Source organism: Myotis nattereri (genome assembly GCF_964212035.1).
Source record: "Myotis nattereri genome assembly, chromosome: 8".
NCBI classification, from domain to species: Eukaryota; Metazoa; Chordata; class Mammalia; order Chiroptera; family Vespertilionidae; genus Myotis; species Myotis nattereri.
The window spans coordinates 70,053,737-70,069,941 of NC_138083.1; the positions used below are offsets into that span (position 1 = coordinate 70,053,737).

Sequence of the window (16,205 nt, forward strand, 5' to 3'; positions counted from 1 at the left end):
CTAAAAAGAGGCAATAGAATGAAATACATAGCATGGTAGCATTAACACCAGGCCTGCATCCACCTCCCTGTCTGCCCCTTTCTTCCTCGAATCAGACATGAAGACAAATGCCATTAAAATCTACATTTAGAGGTGGTTTCAAGAAACAAAACAACGAGGGGTTCTTATTGAAAGCAGGCAGGGAATGTCAAACAGGTCATTGGCAGGAGATACCATCAGGTGAGTGTATCCTTTGGGATGCTTTTGGTGACCAAAGAGCCCATGGTAATATGTATTAAACAATAATGCTAACAATTACACTAAGAGACTAAGTAGGGCAGCTCCAAGCTTGGTTAATTCGGTGGCTCAGTGACATCATTAAGGATCTGGGTTCTTTCTTTTACCTGCTCTGCCAAACAGTGTTTCAGCTTTGTCCTAATTTAGCTTCCCTCCTGGTTGCAATGAGTATATGTCCAGCAATGAAAAAGGTAATGTTCCTCTGTACATGTCTATTTTTCTTTTATTTTTTTAAATTATTTACTGGTGAGAGAGAAACATCAATATGTTGTTCCACTTATTTTTTTAAATATGGTTTTTAAAACTGATTTTAGAAAGAGAGGAAGAGACAGAGAGAAACATCGATTGGTTGCCTCCTGTATGCACCTGACTGGGGATCAAACCAGAAAGCCAAGTGTGTGCTCTGACCAGGAATCGAACTGGTGACCTTTCGGTGCAAGGGACCATGATCAACCAACTGAGCTTCAAGGGCCGGGACTGTTATTCCACTTATTTGTGCATTCATTGGTTGCTTCTTATATGTCCCCTGACGTGAGATTGAACCTGCAACCTTGGCGTATTGGGACAACACTCCAACCAACTGAGCTACCTGGCCAGGGCTAGTGTGCCTATTTTTCAAGAGCGAGGGAAGCCCAAATTTCACTCCCATCACATTGATTATAACTGAGTCCTATGTATACACCAAACCCTGGCCAGAAAAAAAGGCTATGTGGTGTGAATTACCCCAATAAAAACAGAGAAAGAGGTAGGGAGATGGATTTGGGTAGGCAATCCACCAAGTATGTTTCAGATGACTTCAAGAAGAAATGGGGAAAAAAAGAAGAGGAAATGGAACTGGGAACTAACATATCAGGCAGCAAGGCTGATTTTCTCTGTTCATCTCTACAGAGTTCTTTCTCACTCGCTCCTGCTTCTCTGCACAGTCTGGCTTTCTTTGCCCCACATGGCCCATGACCCAGACAAGGCTCCTTTAACCCACTTTGATTTCTCCTCCCAGCTCAAGTACTCAGACCTCACAATGGATGTACTAGCCAAGGTAGGCTAATTGCTGCAACAAGCGAGTCTGAACTCTCAGTGACTTCGGACAATAAAATGTTATTTCTTGCTTACATCGCAGTCCAATTTGGGTCAGTGTGTGTGTGTGTGTGTGTGTGTGTGTGTGTGTGTGTGTGTGTGTTGGTTGAGAAGACCCAAGAAGAATGGCAGCCCTTGATGTAGGGGCTGCTACAGGTGAAGCCTGGCTTGAGGCAACCCAACCCAGGTCTGCAATAACGCCTGACTTAGTGGCAGAACTGTAGGCATGAGCTAACCAAGAAAGGGGAAATCACACCAGGAGTCCACTGCCTGCCACTATATTGTTGGCCAGTGGCCCAATCCACTTGGTTAGCTGCCTTCCCTCCTCCACACTGTCAGCTTCCGGGACCCCCTGCCACTCTTGCTGGGTGAGTAGGCAACCTGGAAGGCAGCAGGGAAAGCACTGGCTCACATCAGGGCACGTGGCCATTGTAGGGCATGTTCCGAAGAAGCACTGATTCTCCAGGTGCTGCAGCAGATTTGTCCAAAGTGCTATGCAGCTTTAGGCAGTCTCTGGCACCTTCTGGCCTCAGTTTCCCTCTCTCTCCGAAGAGGGAGCTGGATGACCGTTAGATCCTTCCAGCACGGGATGTCTGTCTCTTACAGAGGGGGCTGTCCTGCCCTTAGTAGTAGGAGCTCACACTTGCAGCGCACTCACTGTTTGGGCTCTGTTCTAAGAACTCCACATTCATTCCTCGCTCGATGACAGCACACTGTGAGGCACGGTCCCCGTTCTATAATGGAAGAAACTGAGGCCCAGAGAGGTTAGTTCACTTGCGCAAGATTCCCAGCCCCTTGTGGCAGATAATGTTTATCCCAGAACTCAGTGGTGTAAAACCACAACCACGTACTCTGTGCGTCAGGAATCTGGGGAGGGCTCAGCTGAGTAGTTCTTGTTTGAATGTCTCTTATGCAGTTGCCATCAGAATTGAGCTGGGGCTGCCTCGAAGTGGGACACCCCAGATCACCCCTCACATGCCTACTGCTAATGCTGGCTGCCGGCCTGCAGGTGAGCAGGCCTTCCTGGGCCTCTCCAGCACAACCTCTCAGGGCATTTGGACTTCCTATTTGGAGGCTGGCTTTCTACAGAGTGGGCAACCCGAATGAGCCACAAAGAAGCTGCCGGACGCTTTCTGACCTAGCTTCAGACGTTGGCATAGCACTTCTTTTGCATTCTACTGGTTATAAGCCAGTCACTAAGGGTGACCCAGTTTAAGGGACAGGGACACAGATGTTACCTCTCAATGGGAGGACAAAAAATGTGCACACGTGTTTTAAAACCACCGCAGGGATTCAGCTCCAAAGGCTGGCTCATTGCTGGTCTTTCAGACATTCCTCCCGGGTCTCACGGAGGGTTTGGGGTGGAGGAGAGCCAGCTGCTGGTTTCAGTTTTCACAGGGTCCCTCTGACTGCTGGGTGCAGTAGCCTGACGCCCAGAGAGGAGGTTGCTGCCAGACTCCTGGGGAGAAATGACTCTTGGGGAGGGGGGTGGGGAGGAGAGGGATGAAGGGAAGTTGTCAGATTCTGGATACATTTTGCGTGTAGAATTGATAGGAACTGCTGATGGATTGAATGTGGCAGGTGAGAGAAAGACGGGAATCAGAGATGACTCTAAGATTTATGGCCTGAACAGTGGCAAGAAAATGGAGCTGCCAATTACCAAGATGGGGACGATCGGGGGAGGGGAGGCTGTTGACTCATAATTATCGCACCAAGCTGCTTTCAAGCTAGGTCTGGTTCCGGGGAAGAGGAGAGGGATCAAGAACATTTACCTGTGCCAGACACTGTGCTGGGTGCTTCACATATTGTGGTAGGCAGAATTGTAAGAATGACTCCAAAGATTCTGGCCCTGGCTTAAGCCCCTCCTGTTTGAGTATGGGTAAAACCTCTGGATATAATGAGATATCACTACCGTGATTATGTCATGCTAGAGGCCCGGTGCACAAAATTTGTGCACTTGGCGAGGGGGTCCCTCAGCCTGGCCTGCACCCTCTCGCAATCCGGGAGCCCTCAGGGTATGTCCAGCAGTCAGACATCCTTAGTGCTGCCGCAGGGGTGAGAGAGGCTCCCGCCACCACCACTGTGCTCGCCAGCCATGAGCCCAGCTTCTGGCTGAGCAGTGCTCCCCCTGTGGGAGTGCACTGACCACCAGGGGGCAGCTCCTGCATTGAGCATCTGCCCCCTGGTGGTCAGTGCGCATTATAGCAACCAGTTGTTCCACTGTTCAGTTGATTTGCATATTAGCCTTTTATTATATAGGATTAGAGGCCCATTGCAGGAAGATTCCTGCAAGAATAGGGCTTCCTCGGGCCTATTCCTGCAAGAATAGGGCTTCCTGAGGCCGGAGCAAAGCAGGACGCTGCCTCGCTCCCTCCCATCTCTGCTGCCTTGGCTCTGCTCCCGTCTCCGCTGCCTCGGCTCCCTCCCTTCTCCACTGCTTCGCTCTCTTCTGCAGAGCTTGGCTTCCTTCTACGCTGTCTTCAGGCTTTGCTCTGTGCCTGCATATGCAAATTAACCACCATCTTTGTTGGGTTAATTTGCATACTTGCTCTGATTGGCTGCTGGGCATAGCAGATGGACGGTCAATTTGCCTGTTTCTCTTTTATTAGTGTAGATTACATGACAAAGGGAGATTATCCTGGTAGACTTCATTTAATCACAAGAGCACTTTAAAAGTGAAATTTTCTCATGTTAGTAAGCAGAAGTTAGGGAGAGTCAAAGGATGAGAAGTGTTTGACATCCTGATGATTACCCTGAAGATCGAGAAGACCATGTGCAAAGATCAGAGAGATACTTCTAGGAGCTGAGAGAGACTCCAGCCAATGGGCAACAGGGAAACAGGGACCTCAGTCCTACAGCCACAAAGAACCGAATACTGTCAACAACCAGAGTGAGCTTGCAAACCGATTCTTCTCCAGAGCCTCCAGCTAAGACCCCAGTCTTGCTGTTAACTCGTGAGGTCCAAGCAAAGAATCCAGGTGAGCCTGCTCAAACTTCTGACCGATGGTGTTGTAAGCTAATACATGGGTGTTGTTTTTAAGCCTTGTAGTTTGTTATGCTGCAGTAGAAACTTATTTTACTTAATCCTCACAACCATCCAAAATGGAGGGTCTCATCCCCATTGCACAAATGAGGAACAGGTAGGTGAGGTAAAGGGGCTTGGCCCTGGGTCACACAGTGCCACAGTTGTGATGGAAGGAATCTTACCAACTCACCAGGCTGCTTCACAGAAGGGTTGTCAGAGCAACTGGCAGAGGTTAGGCTGGATGGGGGCCTCAGCTCCTGGTCAAGGCCAGGGAATGGAGTTCCAGTTTCTGATTTTGACTGTGTTCCTCTCAGGGGCTCTGAGTGACTTAAGGTGTATATGTGGGAGTGTCTGTGTAAGCTTGGTGGGGTGTGTTTCATTGTGTGTGAGTCTGAGCGTGTCTGTGCATCAGAATATAGCTGTTACTGGGAGTGACTAAGTTGTATGTGGCTATGTCTCTGCATGATCTTAGCCAAAAGGCCACGAAGCAATATGGCTGTGTCTCAATGTGAGCATGTGTGTGCCCACTGAAGTGTGTCTGAGTGTCTCCCACTGAGGGTCTGTGTAAGGGTGACTGTATGAGTCTGACAGTGTTTGCCAATGTTTGTGTGTATGTGTGAATCAGTGCTGAGAGAGCCGTCACTGGGGGGAGGCTCTGAGTATGTCTGTGCAGGTCTGAGAGTGTGTGTCTTCCGAGTCTGAGTGCCCATGTGTGTGAATTCTGGGGTGTCTGAGTAGTGTGGGTACATGAGAGTGTGTGTGCCCGTTTGACCTTCTCTGTGGGTTTGTGTGAGATCTGAGGGTCTGTCTCCCTGTGTGGCCAATCGTGTCTATGCTTGTTGCTCAGTGAGTCTGTATACCCACGTGCATCTATCTACCTGTGTGGGTCTGTGAGAGTCTGAGGGTGTCTCTGGGTGGATCTGACTGTGTGGGTCTCTGGGTGTCTGGAGTCTGTCTGTGGTTGGTTCGGCAAGTGTCTCTGTGAGTGAGTACATCTGGGTGAATCTCTCAGGTGTGCGTATGAGTCTGATGGTGGCTGTGATGGATTTTGCAAAGTGAATGCAATAGAGCGGGTACCTGTCTGAGCTCCTCCGTGGGTTCACGCGTGAACCTGAGGGTCTCGCGTGCCGGTCCCTCCTAGTGTGACCCTTCTGAGCGGGTCTGTGTCCCTGGGTGCGGCCTGTCTCGGTGGGTGGGTGACCGGACGCCTGCATCAGGCCAGTCTGAGGGCAGCGTGTGGGGTTGGGTACGGCCACGGGGCCGGGTCACAAATAGCCTGGCACAGCTCTCCCTTGGCGCACACCTGCCGGGCTCGGGGCGGCGGGCGAGAAGGCCCCTCCCGCGCCCCCGGGGCTCCCACGCCCCGGCGCGCGGCACCCCCGCTCGCGGGCGGCGCCCATTGGCTGCGGCGCGGCCCCGAGCCCGCCCCCCACAGCCGGCGGGGGGCGCCGCGGGCCAGAGAGCGCAGCGCCGCCGCCGCCGCCGCCACCACCGCCAGCACCTCCGCCGCCGCCACCACCGCCAGCACCTCCGCCGCCGCCGGGAGCACAGCGCGCCGCGGGCTCCGCACACCGCCGGCTCCCGGCCACCCGCCAGCCCCGCCGCGGAGTCCCGCCGGCCCCGGGCCGCCGCCACCACGCCGCGCGCCGTACTCCGCGTCAAGAATGGGGCGGCCAAGCTGCCCAAGCCGCCCGCCGCCGCCGCGGCCGAGGCGCCCGGCGCCGGGGCGGGCATGGAGCGCTCGCAGAGCCGCCTCAGCCTGTCCGCCTCCTTCGAGGCGCTCGCCATCTACTTCCCGTGCATGAACTCCTTCGACGATGAGGACGCGGGTAAGCGCGCCGCCCCCCCGACCCCTTCGACCCCGGGGGCTGTCTCGGGAGCCGAAGCCGGAGGCCCCCTCCCGGACCCGGTGCGTCCTTAGAGGCGGCTCCTCTCTTCTCCCCCGCCCCCTCCCCAGCCCCGCTCGGGGATGCGCCCCACGGTCTCCTTCCTCACCCCCGGGACCCCGGGGTCTCTAGAAGGCGGTGTCTTGCAGCCTCCGCCGCCCCCTGGGGACCCGTAGATCCTCCGCGTTCTCCCCTTTCCCGCAGGTGGGCCCTTTAGGTCGCCCGCACCGGCTCTCCTCGCTCACCTGCGCCTACTGGGTGCCCCCTGGCTTGTCCCTGGATCGGACCTGCCACCCTTCCTGAACCTCTGTGTGCCCCCACTCCTTAAACCCACGGGCTTTGGCTGCCTCACCCCTGGGGCTCCAGTGCGCCCCCACCCCCCGCCATTGGAGGTGGCGCACAGACCTCAACTCTCCATCTTTTTCCTGGCCGCCTCCAAAGGCTCCCTGCCCTAGACCCCCTGCCCTGCGGCCCAGGCCTTTAGCGCCCATTTGTCTCTCCTCCGCTTCTCCTAGAGGCGGGGTCTCGGGACTCCTGGTCTTATCAGACTGGAGCGGATCCCCAGGGTGGAGTGCGGGGAGCTGGCTGGATGACGGCCTATCCTCTCCTTTCCAGCCCGCTGTTTGGGGGCGGGGGGGGGGGGGAGGGAGAGAGGGAGGGGAGTGCCAGCTCTACACCTGCGCGCCCTCCGCGTGTGCCCCTGACCCCGGGTGCTCCTGTCCCTGGAGCAGCCTTTTCGGATGGGCTGAACCTGGGCACCATCCAGCGCCCGAACCTCTGACACTCTGGCCTGTGTGCAACCTTAGCCGGAGCCCGAGCGTGGGGAATGTAGGGAAACCTGCTCTTGGGGGCTCTGGGACCAGGCAGAGGGAACATGAGGGCTCCGGGTCAGGTTCTGCCCTGTGGAAGCGAATTCACCAACAGGTGGGGTAGCTAGAGGGCTTGGGTGAGAGTTCCCCAAAGAGTGCCACACTGGGAGTCAGAATCAGGTTCCAGCCTCGCTTCTCCACTATTACCTGTGACCTTGGGCAAGTCATGCCACCCCTAGCCTCAGTGTCCTCATCTGAAAAAGGGGATGGCAGTGCCGCAGACACAAGGGTGGAGTTAAAAGCGTCTTGTAAGCTGAAAATCTGAGAGCCTTTATAGTCAATCAGGGGTCAAAAGGGAAGAGGGGTGTATGTGGTGGAGAGGAGCAGCATGGCTTCATGGACACTCTTGAGAACCTGATGAAAAAAAATGGACTATCTGTAAAAAAAAAATACACATGTGCACACCCACAGAATTTTGTCCATAGTTTTAGGAAGTCCATGGGCCCTGCTTAAGACTCCTCCCTGCAGGGGTCCTGGTCTGGTCAACCTGTTATCTGATAACCGTGGAATGGAGCTGTGGGTAATGTGGGTCACATCTTCTTGTTGGAGTAGGAGGCAGGTGGGGAAAAAGGAGAAGACTTTGTTGGCTAAGTGAGTGAATGAATGGCCGGTGGAGGGGGCGGGGGAAGCTGGGGGGGGGGGGAGGGGTCGGGTCGGGGGAAGGGGGGGGGCGGGCAGACCCTTGGCAGACCTGTCTTGCTGTAGACCTAGAGATGGGGGTGGGGTAAAGATGGTTACTGCAGAGCCGTTTTACAGAATCACCATTTTACAGAAAAAATAACAGGCTCAGGGCCTTAACTTCCCCCTTCAGGTAGCTGAGGGAAGATGTACTATTCTGGACAAGGCAAGGTGAGGAGGAATGGAGGGGCTCTCTAACACAGTGGCCTCCATTGGAACAGAATCAGAGAGAAGCAATCAGGTGAGTATGGGGGCTGGGGGAGGGAGCCCTGACTTGATGGTCAGGGGCTCTCCTGAAGTTCAACAGGCCACTTGGGTCTCAGGAGCCAGGCTGGGCAACAGCGTGGGTTTGTAGGAGCATCCATGGCAGCGACAGTTAGGTTTTTCTCCAAAGTCATGCTCCATGTCATGGGTCAGATGCCTTGGTGATTGATATTGGTTGCAGGTGACCTGCTCTGGTTTCACTTAAGTCAGAATAGGTAACTTTGTGTAATGTTAGAGATTTTTTTAAAGGTCCACCTGATGTTTTTTTCAAGTGGATTTCTTCAAATTCTTAAGGTTTTCACTTGGAAAAGACCTAGAAATCATCTTGTTCAACCTTCCCCTCCCCCCCAAATGCATGAGAGAGAGAGAGACAGAGAGAGAGAGAGAGAGAGAGAGAGAGAGAGAGAGAGAGAATATGTATATATGTATGTGTGTGAGGGACTGAAGCCCCGGGGTGTGTGTGTGTGTGTGTGTGTAACCCAAGGTCACCCAGTGAGGCAGGCACAAAAAGCTGAGAGTAAAATCAGATTCTCTTTCCAGTAAACCACTAGCCCTCTCTCTGAAAGAAGATTTTTAAAAAGCCAGATCTCACTGTGTAGAAAATGGTTCCCAGGTGAGGAGGCCCCAGGGAGCGGCTGACAGCCAAGAGTTTGGTTTGGGCATCTCATGCTCACTGTCTGTTCATCTTCAGGGATGCTTCGGGTTTGGGAGGGGAAGAGAGAAAGTCAAGTTTCATTTCCGGAAGACTAATGAGCACCTGGTGAAGATCGGAAGTAGGGACCGTTGTCTTGGTGCTTAATTTCTCTTCTTCTCCTCAAAGTCATTAATTTTCTCCTTAAAAAAGCCTTTTGGATTTATTCTTTTAGAACAGCATTGCGCTGAACTAATTTCTGGAAGCAGCTTGAATAATGTCTCAGATACTGGACAGAGACTGCTTCAGGGGGACTGTCCGAACGGGGTTCACGCCATTGTCCTCTTCTCCATTCCCGCCCCACGTCCCCTTAAGGGCTCAGAAGTGTGTTTCTGAAGGCCTCTGGCTCATCCAAGTGCCTCCCCTTTTTGCTGCTTCTGACTCCTATCGAAGGCATCTTTTCCATCAACCAGATTGAGCCACAGCCATCCTCAGGGCTTACCTGCCACCCTTAGCTGGTTTCCTGAGAAACTGTGTGAGGAGGAGACTATTTCATTAGCCTTAACTGGGCCAGAGCACTTTCCTGTCTTGGGCTTGGGAGGTTTGGACATTTTGTGGGCAAAGGAAGCTGCCCCTTCCTCCCACCCCTTTCTAGCCACCCTGGGGCTTGGGATGCTGGTCATGGCAGATTCCTAAAATTCCTTTCTTTTTTTTTTTTTTATTGCTTAAAGTATTACAAAGGGTATTACATATGTGTCCATTTTATCAAGAAGCATCTTCGCTTGCATGCTTAGAACTCCTTTCTTATGCTGCTTTTGGCCCTTTTCACAAAGATGCTGGGTTTTAGGGAGGCCTATACTTGGGGGCATTTTTGTGTCTGTGTCTCCATTGCTCAGCCTTGTTGGCACTGGGTTTGTAATTGAGGAGGAGTTAGACACGGGACCTTGGCTTTCTCATCTGTCTGAGAAAGAAAATAGTAGCATGGACCACATAAGGTCAACATTTAAAAAATGATTGCCTTTGACTAGGCATCCTCCTAGGCACTTTAAATATATTATTTTAATTCTTTCCTCATAGTAACCTTATAAAATGAACACTCAACATCCTCATTTTTAGATGAGAAAATCAAGGCACAGAGGGAGTGTTCGTTCAAGGTCACTCAACCAGGAAGTGAGGGAGTTAGGATTTGAACTTGAACAATCTGACTCAAGCATCTGTGCTTCTAATTATTATGCTGTTTGTGCTATGCAAAGGGTTTAATACAGTCAGTACCTGGCACCAGGTAGGCTTGCAATACCTGTTAGCTATTTTCTGTCTTATTACCAAGACTTGTTTCTGAGCATGATAGTGAAAATGAATCTGTGGGCTTGAGGAAGGGGAAAACCTGGTTCTCAAAAATGTTAGCTTTTCTAATTTTTAATAAGCTAATTTTATTGCATTGTTACAGCAATTAAGGCAAAGATTGGCCCTCCTTCTTGGAATTGGTTTAAAGATGGGAATTTGGGGGACTTGCATGCGGAACAAGAGGGTGGGGAGCAGTGCAGCTCCCTGTGTCCCTGTTCTTCCTGAATAGTTAATTTTCATCACATGTATAGTCCTAGCCCTGCCACTCTGCCTTGGAGCACAGCTGGGTCTCCAGTTTTCAGCAGATACCAAAGGGGGGTGTTACATCAGGGTCTGGACTTGAGGATGATGTCCCTGAGTCTGACCAAGTGGTTTTGGTGTCCAGTTCTCCCCCGCCCGGGAGAAGGGCGGAGAAGCTAGAGCAGCCAGCTCTGATTTGCCCAAAGGATGCTTCGATCCAGCGCAGGGAGGACGTTGCCATGGCAACACTGGCTGGCTACCGGTCCCTCTCCTAGCCATTCGGGCAGCATTTCTGGGCTGGAAAGCTCTTTATGGCACCTCCCTCTTCTACTCGGGCCAAATCTGGTGGGTGAGGTGGCATGGTGGGTGGGTCCCACAAACAAATACCAAAGCCCACTCCCCTTCTCTTTGGACAGACCGGAAATGGAAGGAGGTTGTCTGAGTTACTTATCCTGGGTTGTGGGGCGGAGATACCCATATCCTGCCGGACAGATCCCGGCAGGGGGACTCAGAGCTCCATCCCCCCGCCCCCATTTCTTCCACTTGGCAGAGTTCTCTTTCCCAGACCAAGTGCTAACTTTTGTCCTTGAAATTTGACCTGAGGTTTTTCTGGGAAACAGAATGTCCTGCTGTCCCACCCCTTCCCCCTGAGATGGTGGGGACAGAGTGCTTCAGCCCTAAGAGGGGGGCTGGACGGGTGAGGAGGAGGCCTTAAAATATCCTTTGGGGTCAAGGCCACTTGAGGGCATGAAGTTGAAGTTGTGAAGCCTCCATTCCCACCTTCATCCCTAGGGTGGGCCACTTCCCGTCCCCCTGTCCCCTTCCCCAGTTTCCCACCCAGTGCAGCAGTCTCCTCTATGTGTTGGGCGTTGGGCAGAACTCCTCTAGGTTTGGATAACGGAGGCACGTTAAAGAATTGAGCCAGTTATTCCCATGGTTCAGGTTGTGAGAATATGGACCCAAACTACTTTATCTTACTCCAATTACCCTGAAAGAAGTCTCTCAGAAAAATCAGGTTTCATCCCTTCCCCCATTACATGGATCACTGGCATAAGCATCTGCTCTGGTGCTGTTAGAGCTCTTTTATTTTTACTGATTTTTAGAGAGTGAGGAAGGGAGACACAGAGAAAGAAACATCGATCTGAGAGAGAAACATCGGTCAGTTGCCTCCCATACATGCCCAACCAGGGATGGAACTCAAAACCTAGGTAGGTGCCCTGACCAGGTATCGAACCTGCAACCCTTTGCTATGTGGGACGATGCTCCAACCACCTGAGCCACCGGCCAGGGCAGAACTCTTTTCTTAAATTCTCTCTCCCTCATGAATCTCCTCTTCCCTGTCCCCACGCTGCCAGACTCCTGACTCCAGCCTCCATGCCTTTGCTGCTGCCAGAGGCCCACCTGGTCCTGTTTGGTAGGAAGGGGGAAGGAGGGATCCATCCACCTTGTCTTCCTTTGAGCATGCTGCTGCCTCACTCCCCACCCTCCTCCATCCCAGAGGCTGAGTGAGGGTGAGTGAGGGTGGGCAGAAGAGTGGAGGAGCGCGAGGGTATAGAGAGCTTCTGTGTTAGCTGGCCTTCTCTCCTGGCTCAGGGCCTTTCTTTTCGTTCGCCTCCTCTTCTCATTGTGGCCTTAACAGCCCTTGCTTCAGCACGTCTTTTAAGAATTGTTAGAAAGGTGCCAGATTTGGAGAATGTGCTCAAGGAGATGTAATAGATTACATCCCCCCCCACTGTAATCTATTCTCTGTCTCTCCCCCCCCCCCTTTCAGATCTACCGTCAGTCCCACTGTCTGGCAGAGCCCAGTTGCCACCCTCTTGTCACCTGGAATGACCAACCAGCCGCACTGGAGTTCTCTTTCTCCCCAGCCCAGTTTAATCCCTGGGGTTTGAATTTGACTTCTCTTTGGCTCTGGGCCTCCGTTTCCCTATTAAAAAAAAAAAAGTTAATTCCCTTTGAGCATCTCTCAGGGTTGTAAAAATAAAATAATTGGAAGGCTGCTTGGCTCTGCTTGGTGCTCTCCGCGATCTCACTGAATCATATAGCAACCAGAAGACTGTTCTTGCTGCAGATGTACCCATTTGGCAGATGAGGAAAATGGGCAGCTTGGAGTAGTTTAATGAGTCTCTGGGGTTGCATGGTGGTGATTCAAACCCGGAGTGTTTGACTGGATAGGCCACCCTCTACCTCTTGACATGAAATGAGATTCCAGGTGGGAAAGGGCTGTGTAAGCCCTGGGGTTGTGCTTGTGCTATCAAAACAGTAAGTTTTGTGGTACAGGGGCCAGTTCACATTCAGATGCACCCCTTTAGGGTCCGCCATCCCGCTACAATGTGCCTCAGCCCACTTGAGTGCCTTCCTGGATGATCCCCATCACGGGGCTGCCTGACCTCCTTGAAGAATCCAGTTGTCTGCCCTGGCCCTGGGGGCCGCCATCACCTGCCTCTCCAGACTGATGTAGGCCAGTGCTGGATTATATTTAACGCTGTGCTATTTCCACTTGTCAGCTCCGGAGCACCATGCCCCCTCCCCCCTCCCCTTCTGATTCACTCGGAAACTGAGAGGCTGATGTCAGCGCCTTATTCTTATTCTTAGCCCCGTAATTGTAACTGCATTTAGCAGTGCGCACTTCATTAACAGTTCCTGCGAAGGGGGAGTGAGAGGACTGCGTGGTTGGGCAGGGACAGAGTCGGGTGGTGGTGGGGGGGCAGCTGCTGCAGGGACCCTGGCCAGCTGCCTCTTCTGGATGGACCAACTGGGCAGGTTCCAGGCCTGACTTTCCAAGACTGGCGGTCTTGGAAGATGCTTAGAGAGCATCTAGTTCATTCCCCTTGTTAGGCAAGGAGGGAAACTGAGGCTCAGAGAGGCAAACTGGCTTGCCAGGGTCACATGTTAAAGAGCCAGGACTCTGGCCTCTGAGTCTGGATTTTCTCTTTTGGTATTTATTCATTCAACTAGTGTTTAATTAGCTGCTGAGTGCCAAACAGTTTCTGGGAATATATCGGGGAACAAGGCAGACACAATTTCTGCTCTCACAGAGTTATGTTCTGGGGTGGGGGAGACAGACAATGCACAGTTAAGCAATTAAACAATAAATAATTTTAGATTGTGTTAAGTGGAATGAAAATAAAACAGGTTAATGGGATAGGAGATAACATTAAGTAAAGTAGTTGGGGAAGGCTCACTGAGAATGTGACATTTGAGTTGAGGTCTAAATGATAGAAAGACAGCAATGGAAATGTGAGGGGATAGAGTGATCCAGGCAGAGGGAACCAGCTGATGCAAAGGCCCTGAGGTCACTGTGATTTGGGGTGTTCAGGGAACGGAAAGCAGACCAGCATGGCTCGACACAGTAGGTGAGGGGAGACAAGGTCAAAGAAGTAAACGGGGCAGACCATTCGGCCTTGAGGACAATGATAATGATATCAGGTGGGAAACTGAGGTGCAGAGTGGGAAGAGAGAGAGGCTGAGAACAAGCCTCCTGAGCCCCATCTTTTTTGTTTCTTAGACAGAGATGGCTGTTTCTTTAAAGGCACCACGAGGCTTCCTTTCCCATCGTAGCTGAAATGGTACTGTGGAGGTCTGGGCAGGGCCCATCCTGCCTGCCCTGCGCCCCTCCTCGAATCTCACCTGACCCAGCTTTATAGCTCCCAAGGTGGATGTAGCTGTGAAAGACCCTGGGGAGCTCCCGTGGTGGGACAGGAAGAACATGGCTTTGGAATCCAACAGATCTGAATTTTCTTTACGTTGGCCACTTCTAAGTTGTGTGACCTTGAGCAAGTGGCTTCACCTCTCTGGGACTCAATTTTCTCATCTGTAAAATGGGAGCATGATAATACTAAGTTCTTCAAAGGATTATTGTGGGGAACAAAGGACATAGTGCACAAAACGTACCTAGCCCAGAGCCTGGCATGTGGCATAAAGGTTTTCTCAGTTATGAGGACTAATGAGATTGGGGTAAGAATAGATGCTGGGCACACAGTAGATGCTCAGTTAGTGGTAGCTGCTGCAGGTATTGCAGTTATTACTGTCCATTTTCATGGGACAGAATAATTTCGGGGGCTCGTTAAAACACAGATTGCTGGGCCCCACCCCAGAGTGTCCCATCAGCTTGGAGTGGGAGCTGGAAGTCTCATTTCTAACAAGCTCCTCGGTGATTCTGATACTGATGCTGCTGGCCCAGGGACCTTGTATTGAGAACCACTGGGTTAGAGGAAAGAGCTGGAGAGAAATGAAGGGTTTTTCTCAAGTTTCAGTGTGTGTCTTAGATGCTAGGACATTGTTTTTATTACATGGTCTCAGATCAGAGAAGTCTCAACTGCTGCCCTACTTTGCACCGAGTTGAATGTGTAGGACCTCATAAATCCTTTTGGAAGGCTTCGTCTGTAGGAATGATAAATTGGTAGACATGAATTACACATCGGCCCATAATATCCTTTTGCAGGATATAGGACTCAGACAGCTCTGGGGATTCGGAAGGGTTCTGATCTGGCACCTTTTACCAGGGGGAACAGGATACGGCCCCTGTCCTGCGTTGGGGGAAGGCAGGGCTGTATGTGAAAACCACCAGGTTCATTTGAGGACAAGCCTCTGCTGAGAAGAAGTAAATCAGAGGAATCAAGGAATTATCCATGTAAGGGGGGAAAATGCTGGGAAATGCTACCAGGGGAGTTTACTGAGTCAGTTACATACTAGTAGATGTTTCTCAGAAGGAGGTCGCTGATAATTTTCTAGGGAAGGTTGAGATTTGGCTCGGATTATAGGCAGTGGGGACAAACCTTATGATGTGATAAGATCCCTATCCAGCCCCATAAAACTCAGAGTGTGAAGACAAAGACATTGACAAGTAGTTCCAGGTGGGACTTGTCCTGGACGAATGGGAAATAACTCTGAGAGGGGTGACTCAGGTAGCAAGAGAGCAGGGACTTGGGAGGCCCCAAACCTGGGCCCAGTCTCTGCCCAGTCCTGGCTGTGTCTCTTGACTGTGGTCGGTAACTGTTCTGGGCCTCGGCCTCGTCCTTCACAAAATGGAGTGAATAACTCCTACCTCGTGAGAATGGAAGGCGTCCGGGTGGATAATGGGAGCGCACTGCCTGGGGTTGGACCCTGGCTCTGGGCTGGCTCCTCGGTGTTTACGGTGTGCCTGGCTGCATCAGGAGTCAGGAGAAGAGGTCTCCGCACAGCTGCTGAACCTCAGCGTCTCCTCCGGCCGCTTCCCTTTGTCTTTTAGGCCTCAGAATCTCTATCTGCAGAACTAGGGTCTGTGGGCTTGGTTTAGATACAACCCGAGGGTCCAGAAATCAGAGGACACTTGTCCAGGCCCCCTGGCTCCTCCTTTGGGTCCTCCCCCACTCTGCTAGAACCCCTCCACCGTCACTTTCATCCCCAGAGCGTCCCCTCCTGCCACAGTTTCTCTGGGTGATTGGTCATTGAATAATTTTTAAAAGGATAAGTACGATTTGGATTAGGTAGTATATGCAGATGGTAAAACATTTTAAAAGCATGAAAGATACCCAGGAAAAAGTGTTCCAGGCACCTCCATCCTCTGATTCTCCTGTCCCCTCCTTGGGACAGACACTGCTCTCACAACCCTTATGCGGCTGCTGCTGACAGTCATATGTTACCTGGTTAAAAAGCCGAAGAGCACTGAAGGACATCCAAGAAAACATCAGCCTCCCTCCCACCTCAGTCACCAGTCCTGCTCCCACAAACCATCACTGGTCTTTTTAAAAATATATACATTTTATTGATTTTTTTACAGACAGGAAGGGAGAGGGATAGAGAGAGTCAGAAACATCGGTCAGCTACCTCCTGCACACTCCCTACTGGGTTTGTGCCCGCAACCAAGGTACATGCCCTTGACAGGAATTGAACCTGAGACCCTTGAGTCCGCAGGCCGACACTCTATCCACTGAGCC

The 16,205-nt window shown here is 51.8% G+C and overlaps 1 protein-coding gene across 1 annotated transcript in view; it reads left to right on the forward strand.

Annotated features, from left to right (window-relative positions):
• The first annotated feature begins 6,052 nt into the window (after positions 1 to 6,052).
• Positions 6,053 to 16,205, forward strand: part of RIMS4 (regulating synaptic membrane exocytosis 4) — a 53,904-nt gene continuing 43,751 nt past the window's right edge. Inside the window, exon 1 of the mRNA XM_081096759.1 lies at positions 6,053 to 6,204. Within this exon, the coding sequence (XP_080952885.1) occupies positions 6,108 to 6,204 (97 nt within the window). The 5' untranslated portion in view covers positions 6,053 to 6,107. The remainder of the gene's footprint in view (positions 6,205 to 16,205) is intronic.